This window comes from Carcharhinus amblyrhynchos, chromosome 23 (assembly GCF_965287045.1).
Source record: "Carcharhinus amblyrhynchos chromosome 23, sCarAmb.v2.hapA, whole genome shotgun sequence".
Lineage (NCBI taxonomy): Eukaryota > Metazoa > Chordata > Chondrichthyes > Carcharhiniformes > Carcharhinidae > Carcharhinus > Carcharhinus amblyrhynchos.
Window position 1 is genome coordinate 2,333,904 of NC_137346.1, and position 23,898 is coordinate 2,357,801.

Consider the following 23,898-nt stretch of genomic DNA (forward strand, 5'->3'; position numbering starts at 1 on the left):
TTTATGCATATCATGTGCATATTTATGTGTCACAAATGTTTGTGTTGCATGTCACATGTGTTTGTGTGTGTGTGTGTGTGTGTGTGTGTGTGTGTGGGGTAAGGCAGCCTCAGTGCGCGACCTAACCTATCTTTGAGGCCAGCTGGTAGATTGGAATGTGAATGTGACAGTGCAGCAAGTGTGACCAATGTCACCCCTGTACACACCTCCTGCTCCCTGGGTCACACTGACAGCTGGCATCAGCAGCAGTGAGATTCCATCACATCCCCCTCACAATATCAGCCTAGGATGAGAGGCTGAGTAAATTGAGTCGAAATGTTCTGGAGTTTAAAAAAAGGAACAGTGACCAAAATGAAACAGACAAATAAACGCTGGAGGGATTTTATAGGATAGACATTGAGATTCTTTTGGATGAATGGGAAATCGAGAACAAGGGAGACAGTCTTGGGATAAGGGATATTTCAGACTGAGATGAGGACAAATTTCTTCACTCAAAGGGTTGTGCATCTTTTGTTTTATTCATTCGTGGGACGCGGGCATTGCTGGTTGGTCAGCATTTATTGCCCATCCCTAGTTGCCCTTGAAACGATGGTGGTGAGATGCCATCTTGAATCACTGCATTCCACGTGTGGTGGGTTGACCCACTGTGCCATTAGGGAGGGTGTTCTTTGGAGTTCTCAACCCCAGAGAGTTGTGGATGCTTCACCGAATATATTTATGGCTAAAAGGCAGAGTTTTGAACCCTTAGGGAATTAAGAGATATGGGGAGTGGCAGTAAAGTACAGTATAAGCCCAAGATCAGTAATGCTGGTATTTAATGATGGAGAATGTGCAATGGGCTACTCCTGGTCCTAAGAACACAAGAACATAAGAAATAGGAGCAGGAGTAGACCATCTAGCCCTTCGAGCCTGCCCCGCCATTCAATAAGATCATGGCTGATCTGAAGTGGATCAGTTCCTCTTCCCCGCTTTCTCCCCATAACCCTTAATTCCCTTGTCTATCAGAAATCTATCTACCCGTGACTTAAATATATTTAGCGAGGTAGCCTCCACCACTTCAATGGGCAGAGAATTCCAGAGATTCACCACCCTTTGAGTGAAGAAGTTCCTCCTCAACTCCGTTCTAAACTGCACCCCCCCTTTATCTTGAGGCTGTGCCCTCTAGTCCTGCTGTCCTTTCTGAGCGGGAAGAATCTCTCCACCTCTACCCTATCCATCCCTTTCATTATCTTATACGTCTCTATAAGATCCTCCCTCATCCTTCTAAACTCCAATGAGTACAGACCCAGTCTATTTAGTCTCTCTTCATAGTCCAACCCCCTCATCTCCGGTATCAGTCTAGTGAACTTCCTCTGCACTCCCTCCAAGGCCAAAATATCCTTGCGCAAGTGCGGCGACCAAAACTGCACACAGTACTCCAGCTGCAGCCTCACCAGTGCCCTGTACAGTTGCAGCAAGACCTCCCTGCTTTTATATTCAATCCCCCTCGCTATAAAAGCCAGCATCCCATTAGCCTTCCTGATCACCTGCTGCACCTGCAGACTGGGTTTTTGCGACTCATGCACAAGGACCCCCAGGTCCCTCTGCACCGTAGCATGCTGCAGCTTTTCACCCTTTAAATAGTAATCCCTCCTACTATTATTCCTGCCAAAGTGGATAACCTCACACTTGCTAACATTGTACTCCATCTGCCAGGTCCTCACCCACTCGCTCAGCCTATCCAGATCCCTCTGCAGACTTTCCACACCCTCCGCACAATTTGCTTTTCCACTCATCTTTGTGATTCCTATTTCTGATGTTTCTGAATCTGAATGGCCAGATTCTATGACACGTGTCTCCTGAATGTTAGGTACTGAGCTGCTGCTGTTTCATCTTTTTCATTTTTACACAGAGTTGAGAATGCGTTCAAATTTCCTGAAACAAGTTGAAACGTTCTACGGCACCAGACCCAAGGCTGTTTTCGGAAATGAACAACAAGATGTGCAGAATATCAACCAATGGGTAAAGTCTCGTAGCAATGGCCAGATAAACCAAGTCGTCAGTTCAATCCCACGGGACCTCAGTCTGCTGCTGCTCAGTGCCAGTCATTATAAAGGTACAGTCAGCAATGGATTATTCTACCAAGAGGTAGATTCAGTGTTGGGTGTAGTCAGGGTCAGGGTCAGGGTCAGGGGAGGTGAAGGCAATGGCGTGTTAATGAAATCAATTCAGCTGGGAAGACCCATGATCACCAGGTCCCAGCTAAAACCAGCAAAACGCTGGGATCACGGATTCCTTGTGATAGTTTATTTCTCAGTGTCACAAGCAGGCTGACATTAACACTGCAATGAATTCACTGTGAAAATCCCCTAGTCGCCGCAGTCTGGCACCTTTCAGGTACAGAGGGAGAAGTTAGCACGGTCAATGCACATAACTAGCACGTCTTTCAAATGGTGAGAGGAAACTGGAGCACCCGGAGGAAACCCACGGAGATATAGGAGAACATGGAGACTCCAGACAAACACTGACACAAGCCGGGAATCGAACCTGGGTCCTGAGCACTGAGAGGCAGCAGTGTTAACCACTGTGCAACCATGCACCCCGAAGGTGCTGACTCTCACTGGGATACAGTTCCTGAAGGTGCTGACTCTCACTGGGATACAGATCCTGAAGGCGCTGACTCTCACTGGGATACAGTTCCTGAAGGTGCTGACTCTCACTGGGATACAGTTCCTGAAGGTGCTGACTCTCACTGGGATACAGTTCCTGAAGGTGCTGACTCTCACTGGGATACAGTTCCTGAAGGTGCTGACTCTCACTGGGATACAGTTCCTGTAGGTGCTGACTCTCACTGGGATACAGTTCCTGAAGGCGCTGACTCTCACTGGGATACAGTTCCTGAAGGTGCTGACTCTCACTGGGATACAGTTCCTGAAGGTGCTGACTCTCACTGGGATACAGTTCCTGAAGGTGCTGACTCTCACTGGGATACAGTTCCTGAAGGTGCTGACTCTCACTGGGATTGTCTTGGCCAGATGGTCTGTCAGAGATCACACTGGTGAACTGGACTGGAGTTGGGATATTGACGGCAGGGTTTGGATAAGGTGAAGATTACAGAGTTTGGAAGTAGGGTGACTGTCCAGGAAAGACTGAACTAGTCAAGCACAGGCACTCCTGTGTGTTTCAGTAGCAGATGCTTGAGTTTAGTGTTGTTCGATGCTTGGTAACTGAGGTTGTCCTATTGGGGTTGAATCAATGGCTGAGAGAGGGCCAGCATTGGTGCCAAGTAAATAGAATTCGGGTGTGGGCTGTGACGTGCCACTGTTGTCCCACATTCCCAATACGTTGTCTTTTGTTTCAGGTCAACTAGTAACAAAATTCAACACAGCACAGACAATACAAAAGCCCTTCAGTGTCGATTATGGTCATGTTATCAGCGTTCCCATGATGTCGGACACACACTATCCTTTACGTTATGGCTATGATACCGAATTGCGTTGCAAGGTAATCTTCAGTGTGGATGACTCCAGAACCAAGGGTAAAGCCACTGGCTGTCAGTGCAGGAGGACTGTTGTGCCGGACAGGAGCTATCGGCCATTCCCGATCACTCTACCTGGCAGCTCTCTCACAATCCGAATTCCTTCTCCTTTTGGAATAGACTGGCTTTTCTTATAACATCTCCTGTTGATTGGGAGTTTGTGCTGCAACAGCCACACTCTGTACTTGGCCCAGAGGAACAAACGAGGCCATTCAGCCCCTCAAAGCCTGATACTACTAAGCTTATCAATACGTCAAAACATCTTTTAACCAACCCTGATCAACATCACTCAAAATCCTAACCCAGTTATTGATTTCACTTCAGATAATCTACCACAATTAATCCTCTGGGTGTCTGTTGGCCAATCAAAAGCATTGCTGTAAATAAATATGTGACTCATAGACGGTCAGTGCTGAGGGAGTGCCGCACTGTCAGAGGGTCAGTGCTGAGGGAGTGCCGCACTGTCAGAGGGTCAGTGCTGAGGGAGTGCCGCACTGTCAGAGGGTCAGTGCTGAGGGAGCGCCGCACTGTCAGAGGGTCAGCGCTGAGGGAGCGCCGCACTGTCAGAGGGTCAGCGCTGAGGGAGCGCCGCACTGTCAGAGGGTCAGCGCTGAGGGAGCGCCGCACTGTCAGAGGGTCAGCGCTGAGGGAGCGCCGCACTGTCAGAGGGTCAGCGCTGAGGGAGCGCCGCACTGTCAGAGGGTCAGCGCTGAGGGAGCGCCGCACTGTCAGAGGGTCAGCGCTGAGGGAGCGCCGCACTGTCAGAGGGTCAGCGCTGAGGGAGCGCCGCACTGTCAGAGGGTCAGCGCTGAGGGAGCGCCGCACTGTCAGAGGGTCAGCGCTGAGGGAGCGCCGCACTGTCAGAGGGTCAGCGCTGAGGGAGCGCCGCACTGTCAGAGGGTCAGCGCTGAGGCAGCGCCGCACTGTCAGAGGGTCAGCGCTGAGGGAGCGCCGCACTGTCAGAGGGTCAGCGCTGAGGGAGCGCCGCACTGTCAGAGGGTCAGCGCTGAGGGAGCGCCGCACTGTCAGAGGGTCAGCGCTGAGGGAGCGCCGCACTGTCAGAGGGTCAGCGCTGAGGGAGCGCCTCACTGTCAGAGGGTCAGCGCTGAGGGAGTGCCGCACTGTCAGAGGGTCAGTGCTGAGGGAGTGCCGCACTGTCAGAGGGTCAGTGCTGAGGGAGCGCCGCACTGTCAGAGGGTCAGTGCTGAGGGAGCGCCGCACTGTCAGAGGGTCAGTGCTGAGGGAGCGCCGCACTGTCAGAGGGTCAGTGCTGAGGGAGTGCCGCACTGTCAGAGGGTCAGTGCTGAGGGAGCGCCGCACTGTCAGAGGGTCAGTGCTGAGGGAGCGCCGCTGAGGACTTCTCTCCTTCTCTCAGTCCAGGCCCTTCATGATTTTGGATGCCTCTATCAAATCCCCTTTCCACCTTCATTTCTCAAAGGAAAACAGAGTGACTTCTCCAAATCACACAAACATGGAAAACAGGAGCAGGAGAAAGCCACTCGGTGCATCCAGCCAGCTTCACTATTCAAAATGATCATGGCTGAACTTCTAGCTCAACACCAAACTCCCTCACTCTCCCCGTGTCCCTGGACACCTTTAGAGTTGAGAAATCTATTATCTTAAATATATTCAGTGACACGGACTTTACAGATTTCTGCGTTAGAGAATTCCACAGCTTCCCCTGCCTGTCAGTGAAGAAATTCTTCCTGATTCCTGATGCCATTGGCCAGGAACTGGCAAATGGAATTTAATGTTGGCAAGTGCGAGGTGGTCCACTTTGGTAGGAATAATGGCAGGAAGGACTATTACATACGTGGCGAAAAACTGCAGCAGGCGACGGTGCAGAGGGACCTCGGGGTCCTTGTGCATGAGTCGCAAAAACCCAGCTTGCAGGTGCAGCAGGTGGTCAGGAAGGCGAATGGGATGCTGGCCTTCATAGCGAGGGGGATTGAATATAAAAGTAGGGAGGTCTTGCTGCAGCTGTATAGGGCATTGGTGAGGCCGCAGCTGGAGTACTGTGTGCAGTTTTGGGCGCCGCACCTGCGCAAAGATATTTTGGCCTTGGAGGGAGTGCAGAGGAGGTTTACTAGGCTGATACCGGAGTTGAGGGGGTTGAACTATGAGGAGAGGCTGAATAAACTGGGCTTGTACTCGTTAGAGTTTAGAAGAATGAGGGGAGATCTCATTGAGATGTATAAGATGATGAATGGGATGGATAGGATAGAGGTGGAGAGACTCTTCCCGCTCAAAAAAGACAGTAGGACTAGGGGGCACAGCCTCAAGATAAAGGGGGGGGCGGTTTAGAACAGAGTTGAGGAGGAACTTCTTCACTCAAAGGGTGGTGAATCTCTGGAATTCTCTGCCTGTTGAAGTGGTGGAGGCTACCTCGCTAAATATTTTTAAGACGCGGGTTGATGGGTTTTTGATAAGAGAGGGGATTAAGGGTTATGGGGAGAAAGCGGGAAAGTGGAACTGAGCCACGACAGATCAGCCATGATCTTATTGAATGGCGGGGCAGGCTCGAAGGGCCAGATGGCCTACTCCTGCTCCTATTTCTTATGTTCTTATGTTCCTGCCTGAATGACCCTGTATCCTGAGACTTGTTCTGATCTCCCTCATCTCCCCACCCCCCCTCACTCCTCCAGCCAGAGGAAACAACATCCTTATGTCCAGATGTCCAGCCCTGTCCAAATTCTTAGTTTCAACAGCTTGCTGTACCAGCATACTAGTTTCATTGACTGGTGTACTGAGACACCCTTCATCCTTCAACATTTCCCAATCTATTACTATCTAAATAATACTCTGCTATTCTATTCCTAAGTCCAAAGTGGATCCCTTCACATTTATCCACGTTACACTGCATTTACCGTGTATTTGCCCATTCTTGTCTAACTCACCTTGAAGCCTCCCACTATTCTCCTCAGCACCCACTTTCCCACCAAGTTTTGTATTTATGAAAATATTACATTTGGTTCCCTCATCCAAATCATTGATATCTGAGGTGAATAGCTGGAGCCCAAGTACTGATCCAAGTGGGACTGCACTAATCCCTGTCTGCTTCTTCAAAACGGATCCTTTTATTCCCACTCTATTTCCTGTTTGCTAACCAACTCTCACTCCATGCCAATATATTACCCTCAATCCCATGTGCTTTAATTTTACACTGTAGCCTTTTATGTGGGAATTTATCTAAAGCTTTCTTAAAATCCTGCATGCGCTGGTTCACCCTTATCTATTCTACAACCTTAAAAAAATTCCAGCGGGTTTGTCAAACCTAACTTCCCTTTCATAAACCCATGGTTACTTTGTCTAATCCCATTCATAGTTTCTAAGTGCCCAGTTTTCATTTCCTTTATAATACTCTTGTGCTTTTCCTACTGTTGATATGAAGTTAACAGTCTGTAATACCCTCATTTCTCCCTCCCTCCTTTTTAAACAGTCAGATTATATTTATCGCCCTCCAATCAGCTGGGGCTGCTCGAGGATCTAAAGAATTTTGGTAAACAACAGATCCATTATTTCCGTGCCCTCCTCCTTTTAAGTGATGTCAAAGATCAAAACCTGGGGATTTCTCAACTTTCAGTTCCATTCATTTCTCCAGTGCTTTTTTTTTGGTAATATTAATTTCCTTCAACTCCTTCTGCTGATTACAGCCTTGGTTCCCTAGCATTTCTGGGAAGTTATTTTTCTCTTCCTCAAAGACAGGATTTGTTTAATTGCTTTGCCATTTCTCTGTACTCTGTTTATAATTTTTAAAAATTCATTTATGGGCACCGCTGGCTGGCCAGCATTTATTACCCATCTCTAATTGCCCCTGAACTGAGTGGTTTGCCAGGTCATTTCAGGGGGGCAGTTGAGCATTAACCACCTTGCTCTGGAGTCACATGTAGGCCAGACTGGGTAAGGACGGCAGATCTCCCTAAAGGGCATTAGTGAACCAGGTGGGTTTTTCCAACAATTGACAATGGTTTCATGGTCATCAGTAGATTCTTAATTCCAGATATTTTTTATTGAATTCAAGTTCTACCATCTGCTGTGGTGGGATTTGAACCTGGGTCCCCAGAACATTGGCTGAGTTTCTGGATTAACAGTCTAGCGATAATACCATTCGGCCATTGCCTCCCCTTTCTGTTTTAGGCTATGAAGGATCTACATTTGTCTTCATAAATCTTTTGCCTTTTCATACACTTATAGCTTTTATAGCCACTTTTATGTTATTTTTCCTTCCTAATCAGTCTCTTTATCCTCCTTTGCTGAATACTGAACTTCTCCTAATCCTCAAGATTGCTCACAACCTCATTTGACTCCTGTTTGAATCTAATATTATCCTTCATTTCTCTTGTAAGCAATGGTTGGGCTGTTTCTTCACTACTGAAGTTTCTTATCCTTGGAGCCAGTCACGTGAATCTTTTCTGTACCCTCTCCACTGCCTTCACATTTTTTCTAAAGCTGCTTCTTGTGACACAGTAAGAAGTCTGACAACACCAGGTTTAAGTCCCACTGATTTATTTGATAGTAAACTCACAAGCTTTCGTGGTTCCCCTCTTTGTCAGGTGAATGAAGAGTTCTGGCCTCCAACAGAGCACATAAAGCACAGACAGACACAGACACTGACTTCTTATTGTGTTTACTCCAGTCCAACGCTGGCATCTCCACATCTTGTGACACTATCAGGAAGAGTCAGTATTAATGGAGTGTCGCACTGGCAGAGGAGCAGGAGAGCAGAATGTTTGAGCATGTGCTCAGGGGACATCAATCAGGAACAGGAACTGCACCCCCCCCCCCCTTTCCCCCCCCCCCTTTCCCCCACCCTCCCCCCAATGCAAAATCAATTAGATCATTTATATTGCCCCCGCCCCAGTAAAGTTCAAACCTCCTGGGGCTTGCTGGAGCACATTCACATACCAGGTGCTGTTCTACTCTGAGTGACTGGGTATTTGGGTGGAGATGAAAGCTGAAGTTTTACAGGTTTTCAATCAGGAGAATTTACTCTTTGTCCTTCAGATCGGCTTGTTTCGATATGTGGGTGACATCAGCCTGCTCATCTTCCTGCCCGCTGATATCAGAAGGAACATGAGCCTAATTGAAGAGAACCTGAACCCAGTGTTCCTCCATGACCTGGTCCGTCAGCTGCAGGACGTGCGAGCAAGTGTCTCTTTACCCAAACTGAAGATCGTAGCTGATCAGGAGCTGAAAGAACCACTCGGCGAAATGAGTAAGTGTGTTTACATTGGAGACAGAATTAACACAACAGCGAAAGAGGGTTCCCCATCTCTTCACACTGCCATCACAGTCACAGAATTCACAGTGCAGAATGAGGCCATTCAGCCCATTGTGTTTGCACCAGCTCTCTGAACAATCCACCTCATGCTATTCCACTGCCTTCTTCCCCGTAACCTGTCACATTCTTCCCTTTCAGATAAGTCTCATTTTCTTCTGAATGCTTCCAGAGAACCCGTCAATTTAGCTCAGTTGGACATCTAGTTAGTGACGCCAGCAGTGAGGGTTCAACTCCCGTACCAGCTCAGATTATTCATGAAGGCCCTTCCTGCTCAACCGTGAGCCTCAGGTTAAATCACCAACAGTTAGTGCCTATCTCCATCTGAGACTATGGCAAATTTATCTTGTACTGAGGGAGCGCCGCACTGTCAGAGGGTCAGTGCTGAGGGAGCACCGCACTGTCAGAGGGTCAGTGCTGAGGGAGTGCCGCACTGTCAGAGGGTCAGTACTGAGGGAGTGCTGCACTGTCAGAGGGTCAGTGCTGAGGGAGTGCCGCACTGTCAGAGGGTCAGTACTGAGGGAGTGCTGCACTGTCAGAGGGTCAGTGCTGAGGGAGTGCCGCACTGTCAGAGGGTCAGTACTGAGGGAGTGCCGCACTGTCAGAGGGTCAGTGCTGAGGGAGTGCCGCACTGTCAGAGGGTCAGTGCTGAGGGAGCGCCGCACTGTCAGAGGGTCAGTGCTGAGGGAGCACCGCACTGTCAGAGGGTCAGTGCTGAGGGAGCGCCGCACTGTCAGAGGGTCAGTGCTGAGGGAGTGCCGCACTGTCAGAGGGTCAGTGCTGAGGGAGTGCCGCACTGTCAGAGGGTCAGTGCTGAGGGAGTGCCGCACTGTCAGAGGGTCAGTGCTGAGGGAGTGCCGCACTGTCAGAGGGTCAGTGCTGAGGGAGTGCCGCACTGTCAGAGGGTCAGTGCTGAGGGAGTGCCGCACTTCTATATTTGAGATGAGATGTTAAGCAGAAATCCCATCTACTTTCTTGGATCGATGTTAAAGCTCCCACCGTCATCCTGCTTCATATCTATAAGAACGTAGGAAATAGGAAGCGTATCTGATTCAGCAGCTTGAGTCTGCTCTGCCATTCAACAGATCTGACATTCCCCACATCCACTTTCCTGCCCGTTCCCCGCAGCCTTTGATTCCCTCGCTGATCAAAAATCTGTCTACCTCAGCCTTAAATATACACAAGGACTCTGTGGCAATGAGTTCCAAAGACTCTCAGCTCCCTCAGGAGAAATTTCTCCTCTTCTCCGTCTCAAACTGATGTTCTTTTATTCTGAGACCGTGCCCTCTGGTCCGAGACTCTCCCACGACGGGAAACATCCTCTCAGCATTGACCCTGTCAAACCCCTTCGGAATCTTGTATGTTTCAATGAGAGATCTCTCATTCTTCTAAATTCCAATGAATAGAGTCTCAATCTGTTTAACCTTTCCTCATTAGCCAATCCCTCCGTACTGGGGATCATCCTAGTGAACCTTCTCTGAACTGCCTCCAATTAAATATCTTTCCTGCTCACAGTTCTCCAGACATGGTCTCACCAGTACTTGTACAGTGGTAGCAAGATTTCCCTATTCATACACTCCAGTCCCTGTAAATAAGGGCCAATGTTCCATTAGTTTTTCTGATTAGCTGCAGCACCTGTGTGCTAGCTTTCTGTGTTTTGTGCACATGGCCCCCCAAGTCCCTCTGTGTTGTAGCTTTCGATGGTTTTTCTCCATGTTAGATAATACCGTTCAGTTCTCCCTTCCAAAATGACCAACTTCACATTTCCCCATATCTGCCAACTTTTTGCCCAGTTACTTATCCTATATCTCGAAGTTGTTTGACGGAAAAGCAAGTTGTCAGAGGGATACAGTGTGTTGTCTGCAACTTTGGTTACATTATCTTTCAACTAGCACCACAAAAATGGGTAGCACAGTGGTTAGCACTGCTGCTTCACAGCTCCAGGGTCCTGGGTTTGATTCCCGGCTCAGGTCACTGTCTGTGTGGAGTTTGCACATTCTCCTCGTGTCCGTGTGGGTTTCCTCCGGGTGCTCCAGTTTCCTCTCACAGTCCAAAGATGTGCGGGTTAGGTTGATTGGCCGTGCTAAGAAATTGCCCCTTAGCGTCCATGGATGCGTAGGTTAGAGGGATTGGTGGGTAGAAAATGTAGGGATATGGGGATAGGCCCTGGGTGGGGTTGTGTTCGGTGCAGACTCGATGGGCTGAAGAGCCTCTTTCTGCACTGTAGGGTTCTATGACTACTGAAGAAATACTGGGTGATGATTACATTACTGTTTATGGGATCTAGCTGTTTGCCAACGGGGGTGCCAGTCTCTTTGCTGTCCAGAAACTTGAGCTTTCAGAGCTTGCTACCATTGCTGTTTTGAACACAGACGTGCTTGATATTTTTTGTGGGTTGATGAGGGGTGGGGAGACTGTAAAATCAGATTGAATTCCTAACTGATAATTCAAAAAAAAATGCACAGAAGCAAAGAAATGTCTGTTTGTTTCCAACCAGATCTGACTCCTCTCTACACTCCATCACGACTGAATAAAATTACAAATGTGCCAGTGATGGTCTCCAGCGTTAAGCACCATGCTTTCTTGGAGTTGAGCGAGAGGGGTGATCAGGAGTCTCCTACATTGGATCCCCGCTTCGCACAAATCATCATGGACTTCCACGTCAACCGGCCCTTCCTCTTGGTCCTGTACGACAACCCATCCGGCTCTTTGCTGCATATCGCGAGGGTCTTGGATCCCAGGGAGCTGGTGGGAGAATCTCTCCGCCAATAGACAGTGGAACGAGTTTGGAATCATCCACAGGCAAAACCTATGTAGAAAGCGATCTTGGCCAGTTCACCAATCCCTCAGCCACTTCTTACCCAATCCAACTGCTCAGGTTCAGCAGTTTATATCACCACCACGTAGTTGGGTAATGGAAGCTCAGAAGTCCCACACAGTAACACCGGTCCCTTCACACCACTATCCCACTCTGTCTAAACGACACTCCTCTCAACAGCTCCTCATAACAGTATAGCTTCCCTCTCTCTGTCAGTCCCAAGCATTATACTGAGCCTTTCCTTCTTCCTTTATAAATCCAAATCTGTCTCCTTCAATCCCATCTTGCTTCTCTCCCTCCCTTCTGTATCTCCTCCCTTTACACCTTATGCTCCTTCTCCCTTTTCATCTTGCTCTGTCCTGTGACCTCTCTCCGTTGAGGCCGAGATTACTATGTCTTTCTCCAATTCAATCTTTCCTAGTTGAAACATTACTTTTTGCCAACAATACTATCCATCTTTCTAAGTCTTCTCTTTCTCTCACACTTGCTGTGCTTTTCATCCCTCACCTGGGGTGGGAAGCATATACAAAATGATAATAAACTGAATTTGACTCCTCAATCCTGTGCTGTCCTGTTGAGAGCAGAGTACAGGCTGTAAGGTTGACTAGTGGGAGAGTTTATTGTCTGCGAGGTCTCTGGGGCAGAAAGCATGTTGCTGGCATCAAAACACCCCCTCCTGAGGTCAAAGAAAGGGTTAAATCTAGCAACTTTCAACCACAGCTTGGTACAGCAAAACTCTTCCTCCTGATGCTCTTGTAGGGAAATCAACACTTTTCATGGAAAAGATTTTAGAACAAATTTCATTCACAACGTCCAGCAGTTCATCACGTTCCACACTAACACAGCCCAGACTGCGTAACCACTAACCCGAGCCGGGATCGGCACAGCCCAGACTACATAACCACTAACACAAGAGTGATTGGCACAGCCCACACCGTGCATCCACTAAGATGAGTTGGGATTGGCACAACTCACACTTCGTACCCACTAACCTGAGCTGAGATTGGCACAGCCCGTTCCCACCAGGAACCCAGTCTACATCCTTCAATAATCATGTTAATTCTGGCCTCAAGGGACGTCTTGGTAAAGGGTTAACTTCACACTTGAATGTGTGCCCTCAGCTGTAATACTGCAGTGAAACACAAGAAAATAAAGCTTCGCTAAACCTGCAGCTGTGTTTGATTTCTCTCCAGTGTGGGTGTAAGTAGTGTCAACATAAAGGGCATTTTCTTACAGTTCTGGATTTGGGAGAGTTAGGAATCCAATAATAGCAATTAGTGGAAGCAATCAGCATTCTTAAAATAAACCCTGATTTTCACAAGTACAGCACGGGGTTAGATACAGAGTAAAGCTCCCTCTACACTGTCCCCCCATCAAATACTCCCAGGACAGGTACAGCACGGGGTTAGATACAGAGTAAAGCTCCCTCTACACTGTCCCCCATCAAACACTCCCAGGACAGGTACAGCACGGGGTTAGATACAGAGTAAAGCTCCCTCTACACTGTCCCCATCAAACACTCCCAGGACAGGTACAGCATGGGGTTAGATACAGAGTAAAGCTCCCTCTACACTATCCCCATCAAACACTCCCAGGACAGGTACAGCACGGGGTTAGATACAGAGTAAAGCTCCCTCTGCACTGTCACTCAGAAACAAGCATCAACCTGGAATTTGAGCTCACTGAGATCAGATACTCAGAATTGATAGACTGTGAGGGTCAACATTCAGGCAAAACTGCTGTTCTAGACACAGAGAACAGGAAATGAGAGTGCATTTCTGAAAATCAAGTGCAGTACTCAGGGAGTGCCACACTGCCAGAGGGTCAGTGCTGAGGGAGCGCCGCACTGTCAGAGGGTCAGTGCTGAGGGAGTGCCGCACTGTCAGAGGGTCAGTGCTGAGGGAGTGCCACACTGTCAGAGGGTCAGTGCTGAGGGAGTGCTGTATTTCAACGTGGACTTTAAGCTTGAGCACCGGGCATGTCAAAGATTTTATAGAATAGCAGAGGAATTCTCATCAATGCCCTTGACTGAAATTTATCTCTCAAACTACATCACTTGATCTGGTCATTGATACACTGCTGCCTCTGAGATCTTGGTCTGTATAAATTTGTTGTCATGTTCTCTGAGTGAGTGACTACACATCAAAAACACTTCATTGACTGTAACAGACTTCAGCATGTCCAGAGATTATGATTCACGCGGTTGAACATAAGAACATAAGAAATAGGAGCAGGAGTAGGCCATCTAGCCCTTCAAGCCTGCCCCGCCATTCATTAAGATCATGGCTGATCTGTCGTGGCTCAGTTCCACATTCCCGCCCTCTCCCCATAACCCTTAATCCCCTCGCTTATCAAAAACCCATCAACCCGCGTCTTAAAAATATTTAGCGAGGCAGCCTCCACCACTTCAACGGGCAGAGAATTCCAGAGATTCACCACCCTTTGAGTGAAGAAGTTCTTCCTCAACTCCATTCTAAACTGCCCCCCCCTTTATCTTGAGGTTGTGCCCCCTAGTCCTACTGTCCTTTCTGAGCGGGAAGAGTCTTTCCACCTCTATCCTATCCATCCCATTCATCATCTTATACGTCTCAATGAGATCTCCCCTCATTCTTCTAAACTCCAACGAGTACAAGCCTAATCTATTCAGCCTCTCCTCATAGCTCAACCCCCTCAGCTCTGGCATCAGCCTAGTAAACCTCCTCTGCACTCCCTCCAAGGCTAAAATATCCTTGCGTAAGTACGGCGCCCAAAACTGCACACAGTACTCCAGCTGCGGCCTCACCAATGCCCTATACAGCGAAGTACTTTCTATTTGTGCTCTGTGTTCTTCTCCTTCGCCAGTGTACCCAGTGTTTCACTTTCTTTATTCATTCATGGGACAAGGACAGCACTGTCTGGCCATCATTTATTGCCCAACTTTACTTGCCCTTGGAGGGCAGTTGAGAGTCAGTTGTGGCTCTGGAGTCACATGTAGGCCAGACCGGGTCAGGACAGCAGATTTCCTTCCCTAAAGGACATTAGGGAACAGATGGGTTTTTACAACAATCAACAATGGTTTCATGGTCATCAGTAGATTCTTAAATTCAGATTTTATTGAATTCAAATTCCAACATCTGCTGTGGTGGGATTCGAACCCAGATCCCCAGAATATTAGCTGAGTTTCTGGATTAATAATCTAGTGATGATACCACTTGGCCATTGCCTCCCTAAACCATTCTGTCTGCTTTCTGAACAGAAAGCAAAGCTCTGTGTCTGCCCTCTGTGTCTATCCTGGGGCAAAGAGAGACCTTTAACGGCAGCATGGGAGAAAACACAGGCTAATCCAGGGTTCACTTCCTTCAACCTTGGTTCAGACCTGGTCAGAACAACCCGTGATAGGTCAATGTTACCTGTAACAGCACAGTACATCAGGCTGGGAAAGCGGGTGGGGACTGGGCAGGCTGGGGGCAGGGATTAGGCAGCGTGGGGGAAGGTAGGGGTAGGGCTGGGGAGGGGATTAGGCAGGGTGGGGTTGGGGTGGGGCAGGGATTGGGCAGGGTGGGGGAAGGTAGGGATGGGGTTGGGGAGGGGATTGGGCAGGGTGGGGGAAGGTAGGGGTGGGGTTGGGGTTGGGTTGGGGAGCGGGTTGGGCAGGGTGGGGGAAGGTAGGGGTGGGGTTGGGTTGGGGAGGGGGTTGGGCAGGGTGGGGGAAGGTAGGGGTGGGGTTGGGTTGGGGAGGGGGTTGGGCAGGGTGGGGGAAGGTAGGGGTGGGGTTGGGTTGGGGAGGGGGTTGGGCAGGGTGGGGGAAGGTAGGGGTGGGGTTGGGTTGGGGAGGGGGTTGGGCAGGGTGGGGGAAGGTAGGGGTGGGGTTGGGTTGGGGAGGGGGTTGGGCAGGGTGGGGGAAGGTAGGGGTGGGGTTGGGTTGGGGAGGGGGTTGGGCAGGGTGGGGGAAGGTAGGGGTGGGGTTGGGTTGGGGAGCGGTTGGGCAGGGTGGGGGAAGGTAGGGGTGGGGTTGGGGAGGGGATTGGGCAGGGTGGGGGAAGGTAGGGGTGGGGTTGGGTTGGGGAGGGGGTTGGGCAGGGTGGGGGAAGGTAGGGGTGGGGTTGGGGTTGGGTTGGGGAGCGGGTTGGGCAGGGTGGGGGAAGGTAGGGGTGGGGTTGGGGTTGGGTTGGGGAGCGGGTTGGGCAGGGTGGGGGAAGGTAGGGGTGGGGTTGGGTTGGGGAGCGGTTGGGCAGGGTGGGGGAAGGTAGGGGTGGGGTTGGGTTGGGGAGCGGTTGGGCAGGGTGGGGGAAGGTAGGGGTGGGGTTGGGTTGGGGAGCGGGTTGGGCAGGGTGGGGGAAGGTAGGGGTGGGGTTGGGTTGGGGAGCGGTTGGGCAGGGTGGGGGAAGGTAGGGGTGGGGTTGGGTTGGGGAGGGGGTTGGGCAGGGTGGGGGAAGGTAGGGGTGGGGTTGGGTTGGGGAGGGGGTTGGGCAGGGTGGGGGAAGGTAGGGGTGGGGTTGGGTTGGGGAGGGGGTTGGGCAGGGTGGGGGAAGGTAGGGGTGGGGTTGGGTTGGGGATTGGGCAGTTGCGGGAGGGGTGTAGTTTGGGCAGGATGGGGTCGGACTGAGAGAGGTGAGGAGGGAGAATAGAGTGAGGAAGTGAAAGGAAAGCGGGAACAAGGAACGAGTGAGCGTGAGAAATCAAAAACGGTGAATATTCTCTTCGATTGCTCCCAGCATGAATCACATATGGCAAAGAAAATGAAAACAGAAAGAATTGGGACATTTTTATTGAAAATGAGATGGTTTCGCATAATATCCATCTATACAAAGGTTATTACAATCTTTTCATTAATTTTTGAAGCATTTTCTTTTGAAGTTCTCATCCTGTTCGACAATGGGTTGAAGTGAAGATTTCCGCTCAGGCCTGTATCAAAGCTTTGGTGCTACGAGTTGTCTCTCTAGAGTTGGGTGTACGTTGGAGATTGCAGTTGGCTCAGAACCACCACACGAACAGGGTGTCAAAAGGTATTGTGGCCAGCTGTGTGTGTAACTAAACAAAGCTCCAAGCTGCCTCTGCAAACTCACTCTCCCACACAATGTTTCTACAGATAGTTGTATTGGCACCTCTTCTGCACCTCACAGGGAAGGTGGGAATGCTCACTGCTCTTAAAGCAAATTGCCTTCATTTATTACAGAGATTGAATACAAGCGCTCTGTACATTTGCATCTTATTGAGTAGCCCGCCATCTCTCCAGCCTTGTTGTCCAAACTTACATTATTCCCCCAAAATGAATAGAGCTTTGATTAAGGGATGGGCTGGTGAACAGGCACTAGATAATGGATAGCATGGCTAGCAAGAGTCCATCGACAGAAGATCCATTTCCTGTTTTTGAGAAGGAGCTATACCTGCTTTCAAGATGAAACCTTGGAGGTGGCCATGATATCCACCACTCTGCTTAGCCTTTGCTTTATTGGACAATTTGCAGGCAAATATTGGAACATTGTGCTACCAAACTGCTGCAGGCATCAAGTTAAACATATCTATCAAACTTCCCAGCATCCCGGTCGATGTGAAACAACCTGGTCTAAGCTGGATTGCTCTGATTTATGTTGCCTTCCATCTTTTAATACATGTAGCCAGGCCTTGTGTGCCATCTCAACAGTCAAGTTACAAATAAAACCATGGCAGTGATCAACATCTCTCTTCTCACTCAGCAGTCTCACTGAGAGTGGACCAGGCTTTGTCAAACCCACCCTGTAATCTGCAGAGATTCCCACAGCAACAGAGGGAAAACCACCTCGTAGTTGCAGTGTGGGACAGGTGTTCTTAGCAATTACAGGTGAGGCAAAAAGATCAACTCTTCATGGCTTGGATTGCTCACCAAGGAACTCAGCAGAGAAACTTTGCCAGAGAACAGGCTTATATATATATAAAAAAATCAGCACTTGGTTCATTTCTTCAGTGACGTTTGACCTTGAAGAACTCTCTTCCCCCAGGTTGTTCTGCTCTTGTCATTGAATCAGAAGGGATAGAGCTTCACTTCAGAACCACTGGGATTTTCTTTGTGGATTATGTATATATATATTATATTATATTGCTTTAAATATCACATACGCACAGAGGCAGTAGTGTGATTAAATTTAGTGAGTCATTGATAATGACAGCCATTTTTAATATAAATTTTCTTTAAAATTTTTTGTGTGATTAAAGTAAAACCTGGAATCACTGTTCCTGGTTTGGAAGCACAGGCTTTGGCAGTCAAGGGAAAGAGTATAAAGGAAATGAGGGGGTTGGGGCTAAGGCGGACTACTCGAATGCCTCACCAATAAGCGTACAAGCTCCTTTTTTGGGATGCCGCCAGTTATTGGTGCACATCTTCAAACCATCCATCTGTACAATGGGCTGCCACTGGATCTCGCTCCCAGCATCATCTGGAGTTGAGTCGAGGAGCCACCTACACGGATAGCAAAAGAGTTCAACGTCAGCTGGGAAGCGCTGTTCAAAGATCCACATCTGACCCCTGGCCCCCACAGTGTTGCCAAACCTCACCCCACCACCCCCCCCAAGTATCAAATCACCACATGACTTTCCTTTCAGATCACACTACAACGCAGAAGCTCATCTGGCCTGTGCATCCATGCTGATTGTTAGGACAATCCTAAAGTAATCCAATCTCTCCTAATATTCCTGTATTTTCCATCATTTCAAACGTTTCTCTTTCTTCCAACCACTTCCTGTAGCACAGTATTCCTCGATCTGAAGAAATCTTCCGTTCTCTCTCCTCTGTTACTCAGTGACATGTTTAAACAAATGTCCCCTTGTCATTGATTGTCCAACCAGCAAAAAGTCTTTCCTTCTTCACTATCAAAATTCATCAACATTTTAAAGCCTCTACTAGATCTCCTCTGAACCACTCGAGTGAAAATAGTGTTCACGTCTCAAATCTCTACTCGTAGTGTGATGTGGAGATGCCGGCGTTGGACTTGGGTGGGCACAGTAAGAAGTCTCACAACACCAGGTTAAAGTCCAACAGGTTTATTTGGTATCACAAGCTTTCAGAGCACTGCTCCTTCATCAGGTGAGTGTGGATTGTGTGTAAGTATATACAATATACACATATATACCTCACTCACCTGGTGTTGTGAGGCTTCTTACCATTACTAGGTTCTCATCTATGACCTCAGCTTGGTGAACCTACGGTGAACATTTCTGCTTCTATAATGGTGCTCAAATTGCTCTATGTTTTGGACAGACCTTCCTAATGGGTTCATCAACCTTCATTAACACTCTCAGGAAACTCTCTGCTTGTACCCCAGGTAGCTCTGCTCATCCCTACACCTCCACGTCCTTTAATTCAGTGGGATCATCCATTCCCTTCACCCTTTCAAAATGTGTCAGCTCACACAAATCCACCTTAAACTGCATCTGCTACCCCCGATATAGCTGTCTTCTCCTATCCTCATTGTCGCAAAAGCTGTGATTGCTGTCATTGGCAAGTGTTTGAATTGGGATTTGTGTGGATGAATCTTGTGGTTGGGAGGGGAGAGAGAGAGAAAGAGGAGAAACTAATCAATAATGTATAGGCTGCGTGCCTTCCAATCAATGAGCTAACCGGATGTCATGCACTGACCTGTTTTATTTCCACCTGCCATTGACACACAGCCTGCCATCGAGGTGGGAGTTACCGATATGATTCAAGGAGCACTGGGCTCAGTGATAGCCCCTCATCTATTAGTTCACATTGAAGCAGGAACATCTCCCTGGTGTGTAACACTCTGTTGTACCAATACCTACCAACATGTGCTAACCACTCATTCTTAAGCTTCTCTTTTATATGCTCCAGATAGAATCTGGATTTGAAATGCAGAGGATTTACAGATTAGCAATACCTTTACAAAGCAAAAGGTAAAGTCCTCTCAAACCTCACAGCTGAGGTTTCAGAGAGATTTTCCATTTATAGTCTCACTGAGCCACTGACACCATTCTCCTCCCTGGCCATTGTTTAAAGTTGAACCACTCCATCAGCAAGCCTGGTGGCATATCTGAATTCAGGTGGAGCTCCCAGTCCCATATCTGCACTACCATTAAGACCACTCACCCTCTCCCACCATCACAGTGGGTCACCTGCACCCCAACCTAAGCTCATTTGTTGCCAAAACCCCGTCTATGTTTCAGACTTGAATATTCTAACGCACAACTGGATGGCCTCCCATCTTTCAACCACTCCAAATTTGGACAAGACAGTTTTGGATGAGTTCAGACAGGATTTATGAATATTTGGAGAGGTATAACATGATTAAGAATAGTCAGCATGGCTTTGTCAAAGGCAGATCATGCATAAGAACATAAGAAATAGGAGCAGGAGTAGGCCATCTAGCCCTTCGAGCCTGCCCCGCCACTCAATAAGATCATGGCTGATCTGTCGTGTCTCAGTTCCACATTCCTGCCCTCTCCCCATAACCCTTAATCCCCTCTCTTATCAAAAACCCATCAACCCGCGTCTTAAAAATATTTAGCGAGGCAGCCTCCACCACTTCAACGGGCAGAGAATTCCAGAGATTCACCACCCTTTGAGTGAAGAAGTTCCTCCTCAACTCCGTTCTAAACCGTCCCCCCTTTATCTTGAGGCTGTGCCCCCTAGTCCTACTGTCCTTTCTGAGCGGGAAGAGTCTCTCCACCTCTATCCTATCCATCCCATTCATCATCTTATACGTCTCAATGAGATCTCCCCTCATTCTAAACTCTAACGAGTACAAGCCCAGTTTATTCAGCCTCTCCTCATAGCTCAACCCCCTCAACTCCGGCATCAGCCTAGTAAACCCCCTCTGCACTCCCTCCAAGGCCAAAATATCCTTGCGTAAGTATGGCGACCAAAACTGCACACAGTACTCCAGCTGCGGCCTCACCAATGCCCTATACAGCCGCAGCAAGACCTCCCTACTTTTATATTCAATCCCCCTCGCTATGAAGGCCAGCATCCCATTCGCCTTCCTGACCACCTGCTGCACCTGCAAGCTGGGTTTTTGCGATTCATGCACAAGGACCCCGAGGTCCCTCTGCACCGTCGCCTGCTGCAGTTTTTCGCCACGTATGTAATAGTCCTTCCTACCATTATTCCTACCAAAGTAAATCGAGGGATTGAGTTTAGGAGTCGGGAGGTAATGCTGCAACTTTATAAGACCCTTGTCAGGCCTCATTTGGAGTACTGTGCGCAGTTCTGGTCGCCTCACTATAGGAAAGACGTAGAAGCTATTGAAAGGGTACGGAGGAGATTTACAAGGATGTTGCCTGGACTGGGAGGCATGCCTTATGAAGTTAGGTTGAGGGAACTGGGTCTCTTTTCCCTGGAGAGACGTAGGTTGAGAGGCGACCTGATAGAGGTTTATAAAATGTTGAGAGGAATAGATAGGGTGGATTCTCAGAGGCTATTTCCCCGGGTTGAAATGGTCGCTACGAGAGGACACAGATTTAAGGTGCGGGGAGGAAAATACAGAAGTGATGTTAGGGGTAAGTTTTTCACTCAGAGGGTGGTGAGTGAATGGAATCGGCTGCTGACAGTGGTGGTGGAGGCGAACTCGCTGGGGTCTTTTAAAAGACTTCTGGATGCGTATATGGGGTTTTATGGGATTGGGGGTTATAGATAGGTGTTGATGTGATCGGTGCAACTCGTGGGCCGAAGGACCTGTTTGTGCTGTAGTGTTCTATGTTCTAAGTGGACCACCTCGCACTTGCCAACATTAAATTCCATTTGCCATTTCCTGGCCCATTCGCCCAGCCTATCTAGATCCTTCTGCAGACTCTCCACACCCTCCGCACAATTTGCCTTACAAACAAAGAACAATACAGCACAGGAACAGGCCCTTCAGCACTCCAAGCCTGCGCCGCTCATGCGCCCAACTCGACCATCCGTTTGTATCCCTCTATTCCCAGTCTGTTCATGTGGCTAGCTAGATAAGTTTTAAACAATCCCAGCGTGTCCGCCTCCACCACCCTGCTTGGCAGTGCATTCCAGGCCCCCGGCACCCTCTGTGTAAAATACATCCCCCTGACATCTGTGTTGAACCTTGACCCCCTCACCTTGAACTTGTGGCCCCTTGCATTCGTCGCCTCTGACCTGGGAAAAAGCTTCCCACTGTTCACCCTATCCATGCCCTTCATAATTTTATACACCTCTATTAGGTCACCCCTCATCCTCCGTCTTTCCAGGGAGAACAACCCCAGTTTACCCAATCTCTCCTCATAACTAAGACCCCCCATACCAGGCGACATCCTGGTAAACCTTTTCTGTACTCTCTCCAAAGCCTCCACGTCCTTCTGGTAGTGTGGCGACCAGAACTGGATGCAGAAGTCCAAATGTGGCCTAACCAATGTTCTATACAGTGGCAACATCATTCGCCAACTTTTATACTCTATGCCCCATCCAATAAAGGCAAGCATGCCACATGCCTTCTTCACCACCCTTAGGATTCTCCTTAATCGTGCCTTACGAGCCTGCCTGAATTTTTTGAGGATGTGACTAAACACATTGATGAAGAAAGAGCAGTAGATGTAGCATATATGGACTTCAGCATATATGGACTTTAGGGTGGATGGTGATAGCCTGTTTCCTCGGATGGAGAAATCTAGCACGAGGGGGCATGGCTTTAAATTAAGGGGGGGTAGTTATAGGTCGGATGTCAGGGGCAGGTTCTTTACCCAGAGGGTGGTGAGGGACTGGAATGCCCTGCCTGCTGCAGTTGTAAATGCGCCTAGTTTGGGGGCGTTTAAGAGATTGGTGGATAGGTTTATGGACGAAAAGGGATTGGTTTAGATTAGAGGGTCAATGTTTTTTTTTAAAAATAAGACTGGTCGGCGCAACATTGTGGGCCGAAGGGCCTGTTCCGCGCTGTAATGTTCTATGTTCAGCAAGGCATTTGATAAGGTGCCCCATGCGAGGCTTATTGAGAAAGTGAGGGGGCATGGGATCCAAGGGAACATTGTTTTGTGGATCCTGAACTGGCTTGCCTACTGAAGGCAAAGAGTGGTTATAGATGGGTCATATTCTGCATGGAGGTCAGTCACCAGTGAAGTGTCCCAGGGATCTGTTCTGGGACCCTTGCTGTTTGTGATTTTTATAAAAAACCTGGATGAAGAAGTGGAGGGATGGGCTGGTAAGTTTGCCGATGACACAAAGGTTGGAGGTGTTGTGGATAGTGTGGAGGGGTGTCAGAAGTTGCAGCAAGACATTGATAGGATGCAAGACTGGGCGGAGAAGTGGCAGATGGAGTTCAACCCAGATAAGTGTGAAGTGGTTCATTTTGGCAGGTCAAATAGGATGGCAGAATATAATATTAATGGTAGGAATCTTGGCAGTGTGGAAGATCAGAGGATCTTGGGGTCCGAGTTCATAGGATACTCAAAGCAGCTGCGCAGGTTGAAGCTGTGGTTAAGAAGGCGTATGGTGTACTGGCCTTCATCAATCGAGGAATTGAGTTTGGGAGTCGGGAGATAATGCTGCAGCTTTATAGGACCCTGGTCAGACCCCACTTGGAGTACTGTGCTCAGTTCTGGTCGCCTCATTACAGGAAGGATGTGAAAGCCATAGAAAGGGTGCAGGGGAGATTTACAAGGATGTTGCCTGGATTGGGTGGCATGCCTTATGAGGATAGGTTGAGGGAGCTCGGCCTTTTCTCCTTGGAGAGACGAAGGATGAGGGGTGACCTGATAGAGGTGTTTAAGATGTTGAGAGGTATTGATCGAGTGGATAGTCAGAGGCTTTTTCCCAGGGCTGAAACAGTTGCCACAAGAGGACACAGGTTTAAGGTGCTGGGGAGTAGGTACAGAGGAGATGTCAGGGGTAAGTTTTTCACTCAGGGGGTGGTGGGTGCGTGGAATGGGCTGCCGGCAACGGTGGTGGAGGCGGATTCGATAGGGTCTTTTAAGAGTCTTTTAGATAAGTACATGGAACTTAGTAAGAGAGAGGGTTATAGATAAGCCTAGTAATCTCTGAGGTAGGGACATGTTTGGCACAACTTTGTGGGTCAGAGGGCCCGTTGTGTGCTGTAGTTTTTCTATGTTTCATGTTTTAACTCCCACTAAACGTGGGTGGTACAGTAGTACAGTAATTGGCATCACTGCCTTACAGTGCCAGGGACCCAGGTCCAATTCCAACCTTGGGTGACTGCCTGTGTGGGGTTTAGTACATTCTCCCCGTGTCTGCATGGGTTTCCTGCAGGTGCTCTGGTCTCCTCCCACAGTCTAAAGATGTGTAAATGAGGTGGATTGGCTGTGCAAACTTACCCCTTAGTACCCAAAAATGTGTAGGTGTAAAGGATTAGCTGTGGG

The 23,898-nt window shown here is 48.7% G+C and overlaps 2 protein-coding genes across 5 annotated transcripts in view; one reads left to right on the top strand and one right to left on the bottom strand.

Annotated features, from left to right (window-relative positions):
* Positions 1–12,782, top strand: part of LOC145357276 (pigment epithelium-derived factor-like) — a 46,678-nt gene extending 33,896 nt beyond the window's left edge. For all 3 annotated transcript variants that reach the window (XM_080210487.1, XM_080210486.1, XM_080210488.1), the window contains 4 exons: positions 1,892–2,095; positions 3,341–3,483; positions 8,522–8,732; positions 11,293–12,782. In XM_080210487.1, coding sequence (XP_080066613.1) covers positions 1,892–2,095; positions 3,341–3,483; positions 8,522–8,732; positions 11,293–11,567 — 833 coding nt within the window. In that variant the 3' untranslated portion in view covers positions 11,568–12,782. The remainder of the gene's footprint in view (positions 1–1,891; positions 2,096–3,340; positions 3,484–8,521; positions 8,733–11,292) is intronic.
* A 3,562-nt stretch (positions 12,783–16,344) lies between these two features.
* The window catches only part of LOC145357395 (unconventional myosin-Ic-like), a 145,970-nt gene continuing 138,416 nt past the window's right edge, over positions 16,345–23,898 (bottom strand). For both annotated transcript variants that reach the window (XM_080210718.1, XM_080210717.1), the window contains exon 32: positions 16,345–18,028. In XM_080210718.1, coding sequence (XP_080066844.1) covers positions 18,002–18,028 — 27 coding nt within the window. In that variant the 3' untranslated portion in view covers positions 16,345–18,001. The remainder of the gene's footprint in view (positions 18,029–23,898) is intronic.